This window comes from Lepisma saccharinum, unplaced genomic scaffold (genome assembly GCF_977018435.1).
Source record: "Lepisma saccharinum unplaced genomic scaffold, izLepSacc3.1 HAP1_SCAFFOLD_1062, whole genome shotgun sequence".
Classification (NCBI taxonomy): domain Eukaryota; kingdom Metazoa; phylum Arthropoda; class Insecta; order Zygentoma; family Lepismatidae; genus Lepisma; species Lepisma saccharinum.
In genome coordinates, this window is record NW_028143710.1 from 33,840 (window position 1) to 53,867 (window position 20,028).

General features: G+C 43.3%; 1 protein-coding gene across 1 annotated transcript; it reads left to right on the forward strand.

Moving 5' to 3' along the window:
* Window positions 1-3,045: 3,045 nt before the first annotated feature.
* On the forward strand, window positions 3,046-6,573 carry LOC145983487 (uncharacterized; the record flags this gene model as incomplete). Its single annotated transcript, XM_083116578.1, has 2 exons — window positions 3,046-3,152; window positions 5,228-6,573. A coding segment is annotated over exon 2 (1,267 nt), but the record flags the coding sequence as incomplete, so codon positions are not given.
* Between the last annotated feature and the right edge of the window lie 13,455 nt (window positions 6,574-20,028).

Sequence of the window (20,028 nt, forward strand, 5' to 3'; positions counted from 1 at the left end):
AAGGAATAAAGGAGATTTTACAGGAGTCTTGTTGGAAAACCTGATGGTAAAGGACCAAAACGAAGATGGAGATGAATCTAAAAGAAATCTGTAAAGATTGTAATAGAATATATATATAATTCAGTGAAAACAACGTTGAAACGTTTCGGTAAACGTTCTTATACGTTCTTAAACGTTTCAACGTTTATATAAGAACGATAAAAACGTACTGTGATACTCATCTTCACGATTAGTCAAACGTATCATTCATTCGCTGTTCATATTTTCCATCGTTAAATTCTAATAATTATGTATACCAAACATTATCGAGAAGCAATTCCCAAAACATTATACTAAAATATTAACATTATAATATGCGTCCTTGCATAGCCATTTCAGTCTTCAAATTGCTTCCATACGTTGATTCGCAATTAGTCAAACATGTCAAATGTAACTGCTATTAGTAAACGTACGAGGAAAAATACGTTTTGTAGAAATTCTCTTCTCAATAAGAATACTATATTACTACCTTTATTACATTAAATATTAATTAATTAATTAATTCTCTAGCACTCTTGATTCTGAAAATTCGTGGTTACAGTTCAATTTGTACTTATCCTGAGCAAAATTTATATATATATTCTATTACAATCTTTACAGATTTCTTTTAGATTCATCTCCATCTTCGTTTTGGTCCTTTACCATCAGGTTTTCCAACAAGACTCCTGTAAAATCTCCTTTATTCCTTTCTCATTCGTGATTTAATCATCAATCTAATAATACTTGGAAACTAACATACATTATGTACTTCTAAATTATGTAAACTTCACCATTCACTTGTTTATTTATCCCTTTTAGGCTGAAATATTTTCCTAAGGATCTTATTTTCAAATACTCTCAATTTATGATCCTCTTTCAATATAAGAGACCAAGTTTCACACCCATATAATACTACATGCAAAATTACTGTTTTGTATATTTTAACTTTTAGTTTCTTAGATATTAAACGAGAAGACAAAAGTTTATGAAGAAAAAAGTAACATGCATTTCCTAAATTAAGCCTACTTAAGAGACCTGTAGGAAGACCAAGACGAAGATGGAGGGACAACGTTGAGATGGACCTAAAGAAAATCGGTAGGCATGGAAAAGAGTATATAGAACTTGCTCAAGATAGGGACAAATAGAAGGCCTGTGTTGCTGAACCTTCGGGTTTAAGAAGGCTAGGGAGTTAGTTAATTAGTTAGTTAGTTAGTGTGTCTCACTGCTACACGGAAAATCCTACAGGAGTTTTTATTTTTCTTCGAAGCTTCTAACATTTTAAGATATATCCTACCATATTCTACATATTCAACGAATTCATTTGATTACAATGCAACAACGTTAGTAGAGTAGTGGGCCGGGTTCTACGCCCGAAAATGAGGTATAGTGAGGTACACAGTGTTGCCAACCTCTTACTCGAAAAAATAACCAAGGTTTTTTTTTCGGTCTAACCTAACCTCAAACAAGGAGCTGGCAACCTTGCTTGAGGCTTTTCTCGCAGTGTTGCCAGCTGGGGCTCGGTGGGGCTCAGTGCCAACCTCTTACTCGAAAAGTTACCAAGGTTTTTATTTCTTGGGCTAATCTAACCTAACGCGAGGAGCTGGCAATCTTGCTTGAGGCTTTTCTCGCAGTGTTGCCAGCTGGGGCTCGGTGGGGCTCGCAGTGTTGCCAACCTCTTACTCGAAAAAATGACCAAGGTTTTTATCTTGGTCTAACCTAACCTCAAGCAAGGAGCTGGCAATACTGCTTGAGGCTTGTCTTGCAGTGTTGCCAATATTTTACTCGAAAAGTTACCAAGGTTTTTATTTTGGTCTAACCTAACCTAAGGCAAGGAGCTGGCAATCTTGCTTGAGGCTTGAGGCTTGCTTTAATTAATTGCATAAATCAAGGTTGCCAACCTACTGGTATTTCTACCATGGTTTTTTTACAAAAAAAAGAGAGAGGGGGAAGAGTTAAACAACCGACAATGCTGCCAACACCTACCTATAGTTTTTCTTACTTGATAAGGGTTTAGCCAATTTATACACTGGCGTAACATACACACACTGTGCAATAGAGCCGGCAACAAATATATACTGCCGTAAAAGAGAGATGGCAACACAGTATGTGTGTGCGTGTGTGCGTGTATAATATGTAGCATTATTAACTAGAGTGTGTTGGCAACCTACCTGCAATTAAAAAAAAAACTAGAGACGTCAATGTTGCCGTAAGATAAAGAGGGAGACTAAGCTGGCAACAGTGGTGAGCGAATATGCCTTATTTCCAAGTTCTGGGCGTCAATGTATATCGGGATTTTTGTAAAAATCTTATCGCGGGAACGATGTGCTGCACATGCATATGCGCGCACCTGTATTGTGACGCAAACAAACAAATAAATAATTGTTGTTTTTTAGGATTCCTGGCCCCTAACCCCGCCAGGGTGCGTGGTGCCCAACCCAAAAAGGTTCTAACGGCTGCGACTCTAGATAGTCGCACCTCTGTAGGGTTTCACGTGTTTTTTTTTTTGTATGGTAGTGGTGGTGTCGGCAATAGTGGGTGGGTTAATTGTTGTCGTAATATTTTGGTTATTTGGCAAAATACTGCTAGTAACTAGAGGAGTTAGCGTGGGAACGTGAGGCGGCGGCATCTAATTATCTCCTTTGCCATTATCCCCACCGGAAGGTCTACTCCACCCAGTTACGGCCAGTTTTTTTGTGCGGGTGACCTCGGTGGGAATAATGGCGGCGGAGACAATCAGATATTATCGCCTCATGTTCCCACGCTCATCATGATTTGGATCGCTGCCTTTGGAGCTTTCTGCGTCACTGGCGTGCCCAGCAGCGAAACCAACACAATATCACCGGAAGGTCACCCGCACAAAAAAACTGGCCGCAACTGGGTGGAGTAGACCTTCCGGTGATATTGTGTTGGTTTCGCTCGCTGGGCACGCCAGAAGCACTCGGGTATTAATCAATCAACGTCTGGTGAATCGGGGGGGGGGGTGTGATACATGCCAAGGCTTTTGCCTGCTTTTTTGCTATTCTTTGCACATCAGTTGCAGTCGAGTATTGCTACTGGGTAGTCGCATAAAAGTGTACGCTATACCAAGTGTAAATATCAAGTGTAATAGAAGCCGAATTAGTTTGGTCTGTCAGGTGAGTACCATATCAGCATAAGTTATACGCACACAAGTTGCTTGACTAGCTATAAAACTAAAATTTACGCAGTAAGGCTAATCGAAACTGGGTCTACAGTGGGATCCGAACCACTTCCACTGGGTATCGAACTTGGAGTTTACAATTATACAAGTGTACAGGGGAAATTTTATTTTTTTTGAATTTGTTGATACTCTCGATTGGATTTTGTTGTTTTAAGTCTATTTTATGCATAGTAAGGCTAATCGAAACTGAGCCTACAGCGAGATCCGAACCACCTCTGCAGGATATCGAACTTTGAGTTTAAAATTATACAAGTGTACAGGGGAAACTCTATTTTTTGAATTTGTTGATACTCTGGATTGGATTTTGTTGTTTTTTAAATCTATTTTATGCACAGTAAGGCTAATCGGGACTGGACCTACAGTTTCAAGAACTACTTGTGCGGGTATCGAAGCCGAGATTACAAGGCTATTGCAGTGCTATCGCAGAGGCTGTTGGAAGTACTGATTGATTTGATGTTTTAAGTCTATTTTATGCACAGTAAGGCTAATCGGGACTGGACCTACAGTTTCAAGAACTACTTGTGCGGGTATCGAAGCCGAGATTTTTTGATTATAATGCTACCGCTGCGCCATCGCAAAGGCTAGTAGAAGTACATAGTTATTCGAATCTTATTTATTTAGACTTACAGTCTAAAAAAATATCATGGTATTATTATTTCTGCAATTATTTGCAATCTTGGCCAGAGAGAGGAGAAGAGGAAAAAAAAATAATATTTTTGTTTCAATATCGAACCTATATTTTAAATTTATACATGTGTGTATGCGTGCAGGGAGTATTTTTTTTTGATCGGGTGGGTTGTAAGGTGAGTGAACATGTAGGAAAAATACTGGTATATTAATTGATTGATTGATTGATTTAGTTTATTTTATTTTGCGTTTTGTGCCTCTTGGCTAATTTGCGAAGATGGGGGTGAATGATGAAATTGATGAATGGATATTTACAAACAACCAAACCCAAACGGGATTCGAACCCGGGACCCTTGGCATCGCAGCACGATGTCCTAACCACTCGGCCACAGGGTCGGACAAGTACTGGTATATGCATAGACCAAAGTTACATGGTTCTAGGCCCCATAGGAGCCGAGAAAATCAATGTCTTGGAAAATGTCTTAAGACAAATATCTTAATCTTTAAGAAAGTCGACTTCCGGTCTGTCAAGATGTTACTTCCGGTCTGTCAAGAAAATTTTCTTAAGACAAAAATCTTAAGATGTTTTCCAAGACATTGATTTTCTCGGCTCCTAATTGAGCTAGGATGATGATTTTAGGTTTGTTGGATAGGATTCGACGAGAACTATTCGACTGGCAAATAAAATCAATTCCACCCCCTCAAGTTTCGGAAATACAGACAATTTTTTTTATTTTTTGAGAAACTTGATTTGCTGGCTTAGTTTTTACCCTATTTCGAAAATTTTAATAGTATTCGATACAAAATTAGAAGTACTCTACAACCTAATGGAGGGATGATGACTAGTGCCTGCTGTTTTTGAGTTATTTTGGATTAAAATTTCAAGATGTAATTTCTAAGATGTTTTGTAATTTATAAACTATGGGTTGTAGGAAAACGATTCTTGCTCTATCTGCTATTGCCCGACAAATACTATAAACACAAATAAATTTTTTAAAAAAATAAAGATCGAAAATAATTTTGTTTTCTGAAAATAAAAAATATGTGTATGGAAAAAAAATACGATTGTGTAATTTTTTTATGATGTATGTTTGCATATAAAAATAAGTATACCTGAAAGTTTTAGAATTTCAAAATAACTATATATATATTTGCTATTATATCAGCCAAAACAAAAAAAATATATATAAACAAGTATATTTTCATAGTTTCACACCTCTACTAGATTGGTAGAAAAATATACTAGTGGGCAATAAAATCTGAAGAAGATTCGTGTCTAGCAAAAATAAGCTAAATAGAATTACACATGCATACAATATTTATTGTGTTTTTTCTATCTACAATCATATTTTTCTTATATATTTTTTTTTTATTTTTTTATAGAGTTGATTAAAACACATATTTGAGGAAGACAACACTCTACCACCAACAGATCACATATAAATAAACATACCCAAAAAAAATGCGCTCCATGAAAAATTGCCCTGTGTGCAAAAAAACTATATTAAGCAAAAATTTTGCAAGACATTGTCGCACCTGCGTGCCAGACAAGCATTTGGCTGCCACTGAACTGTGTTCCGGATGCAATAAACATATTACGATTGCGTATGCCAAGAAACATAAGCTTACTTGTCTAAGCAAAAATACATCTGGGGCACAGCCTTCGACCTCCACCAAGAGAGAGGCAGAAGCAGCCACCATCAATGCACCACCCGCCAAACGTGTCAAGCATGTGGCGAAAGCGAACCAGTCTGCTTTCCAGCATTTGTTAGAAGACTTTCCTTTTACTTCGGAGGACTCATGCGACGTGCGTAGCTTTTTGGAGAACGTGCAAGCCCAAATTATTTCCATTCTCGGCGATGCGCTTGCAACGCACTCTACCAAATTCTACGCATCGCTTTGTTGCTGGTACAAGAAGCCGTCTGATGAAATTTACAGCTTCTGCCACAACACCAAGGCGAAGACGCTGCATTTGGCGGATGTCGACAACCTCGAGGACATCTACAACAAGTTTGTCGAGGAGCTGCTGGCAAAGCAAGAAGAACATGAAGCTAAGGGCTCGGGGGGTTCGCTGTGTGGTGAGCCTCACGAGCTGCGCGTCAAACTTTCCAAGTTTGTGCCTCTCTCCGCCTCCAGCTACGTCCGCTTACCAGAAGCGATTGAGGATAAAAAGGCCGTCCTGAACATTCAAAACAGTGACGCCAAGTGCTTTCTCTGGTCTGTGCTTGCAGCATTGCACCCTGTCGACTGGAAAAACCATCCATACCGAGTTAACCACTACCTACCCTATGAGCCAGAGCTGGAAGATGCCATTGCTGGGATCGACTATCCGGTGGCGCTTTCGGACATTCGCAAGTTTGAGGCCCGTACACACAACCCTCGGTTGGCCATCAACGTTTATGGCCTCATCGACGAAAATGTGGTGTACCCCATTCGGGTGAGCGACGTAGACGACGACGGTGCGCAGGAAATTCACCTTCTGCTCATCAAGAATGAAACTCACCATCACTACACCCTCATCCGTTCTCTCTCTAGACTTGTTTCGAGCCAGCTGAGCAAAGACAAAACCCACATAGAAGTTTGTCCCAGGTGCTTGTCTAAATTTCGTAATCGAGAATGGCAGGATTACCAGCGCATCAGAGGCCGCAACATCGCTGCCGAGAAGCTTGCTAACCACAAGCTCTACTGCAATGCCAACGAACCTGGGCTGGCAGACTTGCCCGAACCTGGCACCGTGGAACGTTTCCACATGCACGGTGCCATGGTAGAGCACCCCGCCATCATCATCGCGGATTTCGAGGCCTTCCTCAAACCCCTGTCCACTTGCGATCCCGATCCTGAAGTTTCTTCCACCACCCCTTACCAACTCCACGAGGCATCCAGTTTTGCATACGTTGTCGTGCGACGAGACCAACACATCGCCCCCGAGCCCTACGTGTACCGTGGTCCCGACGCTGCCAAACACTTCCTCGAGAAAATGGTTGTGGAAGCCAACGAGATAGGGAAGGTGCTGTTGACCCCCAAGTCTATGCTCCCACTGACCCCCGACGATCAACGTAGACACGACGAGGCCATTGCTTGCCCTGTCTGCGTCAAGGAGTACACCGCCAACAACTGTAAAGTCCGACACCACGATCACTTTAACGGTAGGTACGTTGGTCCTTGGTGCAACGATTGCAACCGCTTGGCCCGGGACCCGCGCTTCATCCCTGTGTTTTTTCACAACGGCTCGGGGTACGATTTTCACCACCTGATCAAGCATCTTGGGTACGACAACGAGCGAATCAACGTCCTGGCGCAGAACGAGGAGCGTTACATCAGTGTGAGCAAACGAGTGCCAATCCCAGAATCCGACTCTACCGTCGAACTTCGCTTCCTCGACTCCCTGAGGTTTCTCCCAGCCAGCCTCGATGCTCTTGCGGGGAAGCTTAGCGACGAGAAAATGCTTATCACCTCTGCGAATTTTCCGAACTTGGACGCCGGTCTCTTCAGGCGTAAGGGGGTCTACCCCTACGAATACATCACAGACCCTACCAAGTTTGCGGAGACGTCGCTTCCTCCTCGAGCAAACTTCTATAGCAAACTGCGAGGCTCGGGCATCTCTGAGGATGACTATAACCATGCTCAGTCCATGTGGTGTGAGCTGGATTGCCAAAATCTCGGAGACTACCACGACGCCTACCTCAGACTTGATGTGACGCTCCTCGCCGACGTGATCCAGGCGTTTCGTGCAACTGCGAAGACCATCTACCACCTGGATCCCGCCTACTTCTATAGTCTCCCCGGACTGGCATGGTCAGCCATGTTTCTGGTGACGAAAATTGAGCTGGAGCTTCTTTCGGACGTGGACATGATGCTGTTTGTGGAACGTGCCGTGCGGGGTGGAATGGTCCAGGTGTCGCAGCGACACTCGCACGCCAACAACCATCACATGGCTACTGGCTACGACTCCACCCAACCGTCCAGCTACATCATGCACACGGACGTGAATAACTTGTATGGGCACTCCATGATGCAGCCACTCCCCTTTAGAGGGTTCGAGTGGGCTGACCCTTCCAACTTCAACATTAAAGATTTCGACGATTCGAAACATGGGTTCTTCGCCGAGGTGGACCTTGAGTTCTCCGAGAAGCTGCAGGATTCGTTCTGCGATCTTCCCCCTGCACCCGAGTTCAAGTGTCCACCCGATTCCAACCAGAAGAAGCTCGTCATGGATTTCGAACCCAAAAAGAATTACGTCCTTCACTACCAGAATCTCCGGTGGTTGATGCAGCAAGGGGTCACAGTCCACGCAGTTCACCGTATCCTCAAGTTCGAGCATTCTCCGTGGTTGCGTCCATATATTGAAGTTAACACTGAACACCGCACCGCAGCCACGTCCGAGCTTGATAAGGATTTCTTCAAGCTCATGAATAATGCGGTGTTTGGCAAGACCATGGAGAATGTACGGAATCGCGTGGACATAAAATTGGTGACGAGGAAAGAGCGATGTCGTCAGCTTGTCGCGAGTCCATTGTTCAAGTCTCGAACAATCTATAACGAGCAGCTGGCTCTGATTCACATGAGGCAAGGTGTGGTGAAACTCACCAAGCCCATCTACGTTGGAGCCACGGTTCTGGATCTGAGCAAGCTCCACATGTTCGAGACATACTACGACATATTACGTCCACACTACGGCCACAACATCTCGCTTCTCTACACGGACACGGACAGCTTGGTGTACCACGTTCACACAGCCGACGCATACGGGGATATAGCCACAGTTCCATCTTTGGTTAACCTCTTTGACACGTCAGGCTATCCCCAACCGAACCAGAGCGGTATCCTGGCCCGCAACAAGAAGGTGCCTGGCAAACTCAAAGATGAGAAGGACGGAGATGTGATTCTCGAGTTTGCAGGTCTTCGCGCCAAGGCCTATACCATCAAAGCCGAGGGTAGCGTTACCAAGAAGGCCAAGGGTGTCGGCAGACAGGTGGTTCGGGAGCATCTCACATTCGAGGACTTCGTGGATTGCCTCAAGACCAGGTCGTCGGTTCTAAGAGCAGAACAGCGCATCCAGAGCGTCGACCATGTGTTGACCACCAACAAAGTGAGGAAGATTGCCCTGGATCCCAACGACGACAAGAGGTGTGTTCTCCAATGTGGAATCCACACACTGCCGTGGGGGCACTATCGCTTAGCAGAAAGCAAAACCTGCAACATATGCCCATCTTCAACAGAAGATTCATAAAACAAAAACAAAAAAAACAAAAAAAATCATTTTGTTAGTTATTACAAAAAAAAAACACTGACTGTCATTACAAAAAAAACTTTGACCGTATTTTAAATAACCAGCATACCTATGAATCTCTTTGGTTTCCGAAAACAAACCAACATGGAGACTGTACACCGCGCGACGACAGATCATGAATTTCTACCTTCCATGTTAACTAAACTCAACGGTCTACTGATTGTTCACCTTAATAGCATTTGGACGAAATTGGATGACGATGTAGGCAAGATGTTTTATGTCTTTAACAACAATTTACATTTTTACAAAATTCCGATCGATGGAAAACTTCAAATTACCGTGAATCCGGAAAACGTAGGCGAAATCAAAATATCTACCGGCAAGAACATTTTTCGAATCAAGCACGACAAGATGCTTTCTAACATTACGTACGATGTTTCTGCAGGAGATTGTTTATACGTGGAACTCCTAGGAGATTACGACAAACTTATTCCTCTCTTCGTAGAATTACGAATCGTCTATCCTATTATAAATAACCGTTAACCAAAATGCCTAACGATATTTTCGGCAACACCAAGCGTGTAGACCACGCAGAAGAGATTCTCATGTTGGACGTCCGAATTAAAAAGTTGAGGAGCGATTTGATTGCTTTGCAGGAGACCTTAAACAAAAGTTTAGAGTCCGAGATCGCTACGCTCCAAACGCAATGTCTCGACCCCATTCTGAAAATCGATTCCGAACTGAAAACGCTCATAAAAAATTATGTCGACGTACCTTCTTACGACAACGTTCAAAATATACAGTTGAGCGTGGATAAGCTTCAAAATGATTTGGCCAAATTGCAGCAATTTCAATCGAAAAATGAAGATTTGGAAAAATTGAAACTCGAAATCGAAGAACGAACTTCGGCAATCGAAAAGAATTTCTCTGAACTTCAAACCGTCGTGAAGGATATTGATGTAGAACGCTTGCATGTTGTTGTTTCCAAATTACAAGAAGAATTCGCCAGCACGTTGGAAGAAATTAAATCCAAGTTACAGACTTTGGAAGATACCATGACGAACCTACCATCGTCAGACGAACTGCAAGTCATCGGCAAAAGCGTCGCGAACATAAAAATTCAATTGGAGGCTTATCAAGATTTCGAACACATTCAAACCACCATCGCTACGCTTCAGGCATCTCTGGAGTTGATCAACGAAGAAATTAAAAATATTCACGCTGAAGCAAACGCGTTGACGAGCATACAAGACACGTTGAGCACGGTTCAGCAGAAGATCGAATATTTAGAAAATTTGAACGTCGAATCAAACCTTGCTCATTTTCATCACGTACTGGACAACATACAGAATGACTTGGAATCGTTACGGACGAGCGTACCTTCGAGCGAAGATTTGGAAAAATTGAAAACGGCGGTGACGGCACTATCCGATTCGAGCGACATCAAAAGTTCATTGAGCGATCTCGAGAGTAGGGTGGCCAATCTCCCCACCTCAAAAGAATTACACGCTTTGAAAAGGAGCATATCACATATGCTGAAACGACTAGAAACGGAAACGGCGAACGTGGAACAGATTCGAGACGAACTTGCTTCGCTGGTGTCGACGCTGCCCACTTCGCAGAGCGTCGCCGACCTTCACACGCAGTTTACCGAGATGCGAAGCATCGTGAACGATCTCACCGAGAAAAGTTCGAAATTGAATCAAGTCGAGAACCTTCAGAGTATCGTCGTCAACATCAGAGATCAAGTTGGAGTGTTGGAATCCACGCAGGAATCGACGCTGGCCTCTTTCGGTGCCAAATTACAAGAACTCAACGAAAACTTCAAGCAGTTGAACGTGGAAGTGAAAATCAAGCCGTCATTTTCTACAGTAACGGATACCATCGTCGAACATTTGTTGCCCGTACAAAATACACTGGGACAGCTTCACAGCAACCTTGTTAGCGTCGATACTAAATTCGCTAAACTGCATTCTCTGCAAGCCATCGAAATCAACAGCGTACCCAATCAACAGAGAATCTCCACGTTCGTCGAAGGTAACAAACTGTACATGTTACATCCTTATCATCCGTACTACAAGTTTCTCCTCGATGGCACGATTCAGATAAATGAATTTTCGTACTGGTCTCACGGCAGAAAAGCTAGTGTTCCCACCATGACCTTGATATCGAATCGTGGTGTCCAGAAAGCAGGAAACATTCCTCTGGCACGTTGGAACGAAACGCGCAACATATATGAAATACACGAAGACGAAGATCTTACCGTTTTTGACGTGAGTGCCGGCGATAAGCTGATCGTTCAAAACACGAGCGAAGTGCCACCCTCTTTGAATCCCATCACGCTGGTGCTTCTCTTCAAACGTAATCTCTAAAAATGTCTAGGCAAGCCATCGTCGAAGAATTGCATAAACCTGCACGTCGCAACTACGAACGTTTGGCGGTGGTAACCAAGGGAATCGATGACCTCTGGCAAAGTGACCTCGTGGAGATGAGTAGCGGCAATTTGAAAAATGTGCATAAATTGAACAAGGGCAACAAGTACCTCCTCACCGTCATAGACACGTTTTCGAAATTCGCATGGGCTCTACCTTTGAAAGCCAAAACGGGGACATGCGTCACGGAAGCATTCAAGACAATTTTTCGCGAAAGCGACAGACGGCCTCGGTTTTTGCAAACGGACAGGGGGAAGGAATTTTACAATGCCGTATTCCAAAAGTTTATTCAAAAACATGACATTCGACATTATTCGACCTTCAGTCACATCAAAGCCAGCATCGTGGAAAGATTTAATCGAACCTTGAAAACACACATGTGGAAACGATTCACGCTTCGAGGAAATTACAAATGGGTCGACATACTGCCGGAACTCGTCGACACCTATAATAATACGGTACACAGAACGATAGGCATGAAGCCAGCTGACGTTACGAAATCTGACGAGCAGCGTTTAATTTCTACAGTTTACTGTCCAAAGTACACTCCCACGACTACCAAAAAATCAAAATTCAAAATTGGAGACCAGGTGAGGATCAGCAAATTCAAACGCACCTTCGAGAAGGGATTCACAAAAAATTGGAGCACGGAACTTTTTACGGTGGTTCGAGTTTTACCCGGAAACCGACACACGTATATAATAAAAGATAGTAGCGGCGAGATTTTGAAAGGAAGATTTTACGAAGAGGAACTCTCTAAAACAAAACATCCCGACACGTACCTCATCGAGAAAGTATTGCGTAGGAAAGGCGACAAACTGTTTGTCAAATGGCTGGGACTTCCGGAAAAAAGTTGGATCGACGCGAACGAAGTGATCTTGTGAGTACGTGGAACGTGGTGAAGCGTCTACCGGATTCGGAAAGTCAAACGAAAAAAAAGAACGGTGAGTTGCTTCCCGACAGCATCCGCTGTCTGATCGTAGGTCCTTCAGAGTGTGGGAAAACAACACTGCTCGTGGACAATTTTCTCCTCGCACCGAATTGGTTAGATTGGAAGAACAGGCACCTCTACGTATTTTCGAAAAGTCTCGAACAAGCGAAATACCAGCAACTGATAAAACTGTACGATGGTCTGGACATTGCAACGTTCTCTTCGGAAATAAAACCACTCCACGATTGTCGTGAAAATTCAGTCGTTGTGTTCGACGATGTCATCCTGGAAAATCAAAATGAAATTCGCAATTTTTTCACGCAAGGTCGTCACAAAGGAATAGATTGCTTCTTCCTAGCTCAAACGTTTTCCAAAATTCCAAAACAGTTAGTACGCGACAACGCTAATTTCATATGTTTGTTTCGTCAAGATCACACCAACCTCAAGCACGCGTACGATGACTACGTAGGCGGAGACATGAACTACAATCAATTTTCGGAACGCTGCTGCTCCCACTGTTGGAACAGTGACGATTTCGGATTCGCGACGATCGACATGACGAGAAAACCTAACGAGGGAAAATACAGAAACAAAATCAACGACTTTCTAAACGTTGCAACGTTGTGAGAAACGATGAGTATAAATAACGCTATGACGAAACGAAAAATCGAAGACGAAAATCTCAAGCTTCGCGATTACCTCGCGAAACGCTTCAAAGGTTGGAAATCCGAGAATCGCGGATTCTACGAAGAGAAGAAACGTCAAGATCAACCTGTGATCGACGCCATCGGCGATCTAGGTAAAGAAATTAAAGGTGTCACGGAACAAAATAAAAATTTGATCAACGAACTCGTACCACTTGCAGCTAAAAATTACACCGTACCCACGCCCATTTCGAGCATTCCTTCGACGCCGTTCGAACTAAGAGACGTACCGCCACGACGTCGAGCCATAGGTAGCACGTCGTCGTCTTTGGATAAGATCGAGTTGGGACCTTTGGCACGAGACTACCTGAGCACGGCGAAATTCGACAAGGATGAAGTTTTCGGATTGTATCCGAGCATGGAGAGCAACGAAGGCGGCGGTGTGGTTTGGAAGATTGGAAAATCGAAAGTTACCTTCGAAGGCAACGACATTAAAGTTAATTTAGGCGAGAAGGATAGTTGGAACAGGTATCCGGGTACGGTGGGACTGTGGGAACTCGTTGCCAAAAAGCAGCCGAAAGATTACACCGACGAAGATTACCAGAGTTACAAGGAAATTTTGATCATGACGGATGCCTTATACCAAAACAACGACGCCTCGCAGAATAGGGTCAAATCCAGCAGCGGCGAGAAGTACAGAAATCTCATCAAGCCGATATGGAACCAGGTGAAAACAGGCAGCGGCGTCAAACTCTACAACACCCTGCCCAAAGAATTCGTTTGGGTGGACGACGTGCGCAAGCTCATAGACAGGTTGTTGGTTATTGCAGGAGAGGAGACTGCAGGCAATCGTAATTTCTACAACGAGAAGGTAGGAATTGTGGACATGATCAGCACAAAACTTTCCAACTTCATCGTGAACGACGACAAGGGCATAGGTTACCTCATTAAAATTATCAACACGCTGCCTCCGAGATTCTGGAACATGGCCGAAGGAAAGGGACTCGTGAACGACATCATCAACAAGTTACCTTTCGAGATGCATTTACCCGGCTACCAGTACTGCGGACCAGGTACCAAACTCGAGAAAAGATTGAAGAGAGGAGACAGGGGTGTGAATCCGTTGGACGCCGCATGCAAAGATCACGACATCGCTTACAACACCACTCGCACCGAACTGGATGCACGTCACGAAGCAGACAGAAAGTTAGAGCACGCAGCTTTCGAAAGATTCGTCAGCAGAGACGCTTCGCTGGGAGAAAGAGTTGCAGCACTGGGCACCACCATCGCCATGAACACAAAACAAAAACTTGGGTGGGGTATATAAATAACATACAGTAAAAAAAAAAAAAAACACATCATGTCTGGTATAACCGTCTTGCCACACGAACTGTTGTGTAAAATTTTTAAACACGCAGTAAACGGAGATGTTAATAAACTTTTAATCATAGCGAGATCAACGCCGGAATTTCGCATCCCTTGTGAAATGGCTGTTAAGGATTATCTTCGGGAGATCAGTGGCATGAGGTGCGGTGATCTCGACACTCTTCTTTCGGCTGCAGGGGAAAAATTAAACGAGAGGATGGACGAACTGCACGAGGCGAGGCAGGGAAGAAGACAATACACGGATGATTGGCGTAGATCTAAACAAGAGACGGAAGATATTATCACGCACATCATCGTGTTTTCCGAAGCACGAACTTTTTTCCTCTGTCGAAAACTTGATATATAAATAACACACACACTGAAAATTTCTCTTCAATATGACGACTGAAAAAATGAGTGACTTTCAAGCATTAAAACAAATGCTAAATTTGTCAGTAGAGTATGTAAAAATTCAGGAATTAGAAGTGGACAAACCTTACACGATAACTTCCGGTTCAATTGTTTCTACCCAGTATGGTCCCAAGGCGCGTTTGTTGCTCAACGCACAATACAGTCTATTTTTACCAGATCGATACGCTAACATGTTATCCGACGAGAAGCTAGCTATTTTAATCGAGAACAAAACTCAAATCGTGTACAAGGGTACAAAGGAACTTCTTGGTAAGAAAACAAAGCACGTAATAGAATTTGTGTAACAGCTCTGCGCGGAGTATATCCTTGAAAAAAAAAAATTACACGGAACAAAAAAATCTCAGAACATTTATATATAAATAACATACCGAAAAAAATTACACAAAACAAAAAAAATCTCAAAACATATATATAAATAACATACCGTGAAGATAACATATAGAGCATCAACATGAAGCCCAAAGGTGTCGTGTACCAGATACCATACTCCAATCTGAAAAATCTAGGTACCCTCGATGGTTTACTCACCAAAAAACAACGCGAGAAGAAACGTTCTTGCTTGATGAAAGGACACGGAATGAAATTACTTCTCAGCACACCTCAATTGAGACGCTTGCAGCGTTCGCGGAAACAGCAAAAAATCGGAGGTTTCATATTCAGCATCCCAGCCATCCTGGCAGCATTGGGGGCTGTTGGAAGTTTGGCCGGCGGAAGTGCCGCCATCGCGAAAACCGTCATCGACTCGAAGAAGAACAAAGCCGAGTTGGAAGAACAGAAACGTCACAACCTGGCTATGGAGAAGAAGGGGAAAGGTATAACCAAAAAACAAAAAAGCAACCTCGATGCTTTGAAGAAATATAAAAAAAAGAAGAAGCCCTGTCCAACTTCGATATTGAATCTCTGATCGAACTGTTGGGAATAAAAAACTTCAGGGGTGTTTTCATGTCCGATTCTCTACCCTCTGCTGTGAAGAAAAAGGAGTATGGCGTGGTCAACCTGGACAGTTACAAAAATCCTGGTACACATTGGATATGCTACCTCAAAATTGACGATAACAATGCATTTGTTTTCGATTCGTTCGGTGGCACACCACCTGCCAGGTTGGTGAAGTATCTCAGTGTTGCCAACCTCTACTACAATGACAAACGCATCCAGGGTTTCACCGATGTTAACTGCGGCCACCTATGCCTTTCTGTTCTCGCATACATGTCTAAAATAAATAACCCGTCGGTGGAACATTTTCAGAAAGCATTGTGGAATCTTAAATACGATGGGCGTGTTCCATCTCACGAGCGAATCTTCAATCTTGAAACTCACGCTGCACGACGACATCGTCTATCCTAAATCCGTGGCTCTGCGTGCATTCTACAGCATGTACCTCATACCTAACGTCACGCAGCACAACAACAAAATTAGCGTCGGAAGCGAGCACATTGTCGTCACGCCAGGTCAATACAATCTTTCCACTTTGCAAGCTCAGTTACCCAAAGGCACGTACCTTTCTCAAAATTCGGTCACGCACAGAGTGGAAATCGTATCGGCAACGGAGACCGTGGACCTGGGCACCATAGGAGAACTTCTAGGTTTCGAGAACAACACCAAACTCGAAGCTGGCATCAAGCACACGGCAGTCAATATTCCTAAATTTCTAGCCATCGAAACTCTGAACGTTCACTGCAACGTGGCGGAAGGCATGATCACGAAATCCTCGGACGGGGAGCTGCTGGGAAGTCACAAGCAGACAGGAATCATAGCTACGTTCAAACCCAGTTCCGAATTCATGGAACCGATCATCTACACACCCTCTTCGCCGATCTATTTTCCAGTATGCCGCAACCGCATAGACGACATAGAGTTGGTGGTGACAAACGAGAAAGGAGACGTGGTGGATTTCGCAGGTGCCACTACGACGGCCATCGTGGAGATCAACGTATAATAAATAACACACATAGTGAAAATGGAGCAAATCGAAAGTTACGAATTGCAATCTTTCCCTCCCAACCGTCGCACGTTCGCCAATCTCAACGAAGCAAACAGGGAGATCGAATACGACGTGGACGTAGGCGATGGGTTCGTTCATCCTCACAGAGCGGACCTCTACCTTCAATTCGACGTGGTGAAGAAGGAAAACGGAGATGCGTTTCCGCCCAATGCAAATTTGATACTCGTGCCTCACCTGTTCTCGCAGGTGGAGGTGAGGAAACACAACACCGTCATAGACAGAATAGATTATCCAGGCATCACGTCGACGGCAGTGGGAACATTGAAATTATCCAAAACAGACGCAGCATACTACCAGGCGGGAGGATTCGAAGCGGGGACCAAAATATCGACTAAAAGTCACACGGTGCTTTTTCCCATGCGTCTGCTGCCGGGATTCTTCTCGGACTACAAGGAGATCATGTGGAAGGGAGGATTGCGCGTCACGTTTCGAAGAGCGGCCAACGACAACGACGCACTGATGCGATACACCAACTTGAACGCCGACGGCACGCCGATAGCCAACACATTACCTGAAGCGGCCAAGTGCGTCATCCGGAGCATGGAATTGAGAATGCCGATCGTAGAATACGAAACAAACTACGCCCTCAAGTACAAAGCGGAGATCTTGAAGAGTCCGCAGGTACCGATTCACTTTCACGGTTACCAGTGCGTGCAGAAGATGGCGTCGGGAAGTCACATGGAATTCGACGTGACGACGCAGTTCAACAACATACAGTTCGACATGCCAGATTTCGTCGTCGTGCTCTTTCAGACCGGGCGCGATAACAACCAGGAAAAAAATTCCAGCATGTTCGACGACTGCAAGATCAAGAATGTTTATCTGAAGAATGGCAGAAACGAAGTGTTCCCGCGCGAGAATTACAACCTCGACATGACCAAAGACGATTACCTCAAACTTTACGAAGCTTACACCTCTTTCAAACGCGTGACCGAGGGAAGCATGGACATGTACTACACGCCCAGCGAATTCAAAACCCGCAGACCCATGTTCGTCATCAATACCACGAAGAGGAAGCAGGTGGTGGTCAACGATCGAACCAACATCAAGGTCGTCTGCGAGTTCCACGACGCGCTGCCCGAGGACACCGTATGCAGCGTTATCCTGATTGCAGAGAAGTCCTTCGTCCACGACGTGAAGAACGAGAGGGTCACAGAGCAGTTTTAACAAGTTTTTTACATTTTTTTCTTGCACAATAAGAAATTTTTGTACTAGCACAATCAGTTTCAATGGCACAATACGAAAATTTCACTAGTTCAGATCAGTTACAAATGTCTATTTCATTAGTTATCAGTTACAATATCTTTTTTGCACTATAGCACGAGAGACAATCAGAAAATTTGCACAAAAAAAATTTGTTGTTGTTTTTTTTTTACACGAGAAAATTAACAATAAAATTCTTTTTTATCGTTTCAGATGCTGTCGAAACATCAAAAACACATACACACACACTAGAAAAAAGCATGCAACTTTATTTGTAACACACACACATACATTATCCATCTTCATCAAAAAAATATTATAATAAACATAATTATTTTTATCTATATCTCACAATAAAACTCTATATCCAAAAATATTACAACATCAAAATAACACTAGAGTCGTTAGTACACGTTGCATGCATTACGGAGGTCCTCTGTAGGGTTTCATGGAAGTTTGGGGGGAAAAAAAAAAAACACGTGAAACCCTACAGAGGTGCGACTATCTAGAGTCGCAGCCGTTAGAACCTTTTTGGGTTGGGCACCACGCACCCTGGCGGGGTTAGGGGCCAGGAATCCTAAAAAACAACAATTATTTATTTGTTTGTTTGCGTCACAATACAGGTGCGCGCATATGCATGTGCAGCACATCGTTCCCGCGATAAGATTTTTACAAAAATCCCGATATACATTGACGCCCAGAACTTGGAAATAAGGCATATTCGCTCACCACTGTTGCCAGCTTAGTCTCCCTCTTTATCTTACGGCAACATTGACGTCTCTAGTTTTTTTTTAATTGCAGGTAGGTTGCCAACACACTCTAGTTAATAATGCTACATATTATACACGCACACACGCACACACATACTGTGTTGCCATCTCTCTTTTACGGCAGTATATATTTGTTGCCGGCTCTATTGCACAGTGTGTGTATGTTACGCCAGTGTATAAATTGGCTAAACCCTTATCAAGTAAGAAAAACTATAGGTAGGTGTTGGCAGCATTGTCGGTTGTTTAACTCTTCCCCCTCTCTCTTTTTTTTGTAAAAAAACCATGGTAGAAATACCAGTAGGTTGGCAACCTTGATTTATGCAATTAATTAAAGCAAGCCTCAAGCCTCAAGCAAGATTGCCAGCTCCTTGCCTTAGGTTAGGTTAGACCAAAATAAAAACCTTGGTAACTTTTCGAGTAAAATATTGGCAACACTGCAAGACAAGCCTCAAGCAGTATTGCCAGCTCCTTGCTTGAGGTTAGGTTAGACCAAGATAAAAACCTTGGTCATTTTTTCGAGTAAGAGGTTGGCAACACTGCGAGCCCCACCGAGCCCCAGCTGGCAACACTGCGAGAAAAGCCTCAAGCAAGATTGCCAGCTCCTCGCGTTAGGTTAGATTAGCCCAAGAAATAAAAACCTTGGTAACTTTTCGAGTAAGAGGTTGGCACTGAGCCCCACCGAGCCCCAGCTGGCAACACTGCGAGAAAAGCCTCAAGCAAGGTTGCCAGCTCCTTGTTTGAGGTTAGGTTAGACCGAAAAAGAAAAACCTTGGTTATTTTTTCGAGTAAGAGGTTGGCAACACTGTGTACCTCACTATACCTCATTTTCGGGCGTAGAACCCGGCCCACTACTCTACTACTTACATTACAAAATATACTGAGAAAGAGCAATCAGATAAAGTAACGAACATACATTCAGCATTACAAATTGTGTTTAACATTGTCTTATTTTTGTTTCAGTTGAATTTAAATTAATGTACTAAATTTACTATGAACATATAAATTAAAAACATTTAGGCATGAGACCACTATATATTGCACATATATATTGATTGATTTGCATTATTTTACTTCACTTTTGTGTCACTTTTGGATAATTTGGGAAGGTGGGGATGAGCGATGATGATGATGAAATTGATGAATGGCCACTCACAAATATATTTGTCAGAATAGAT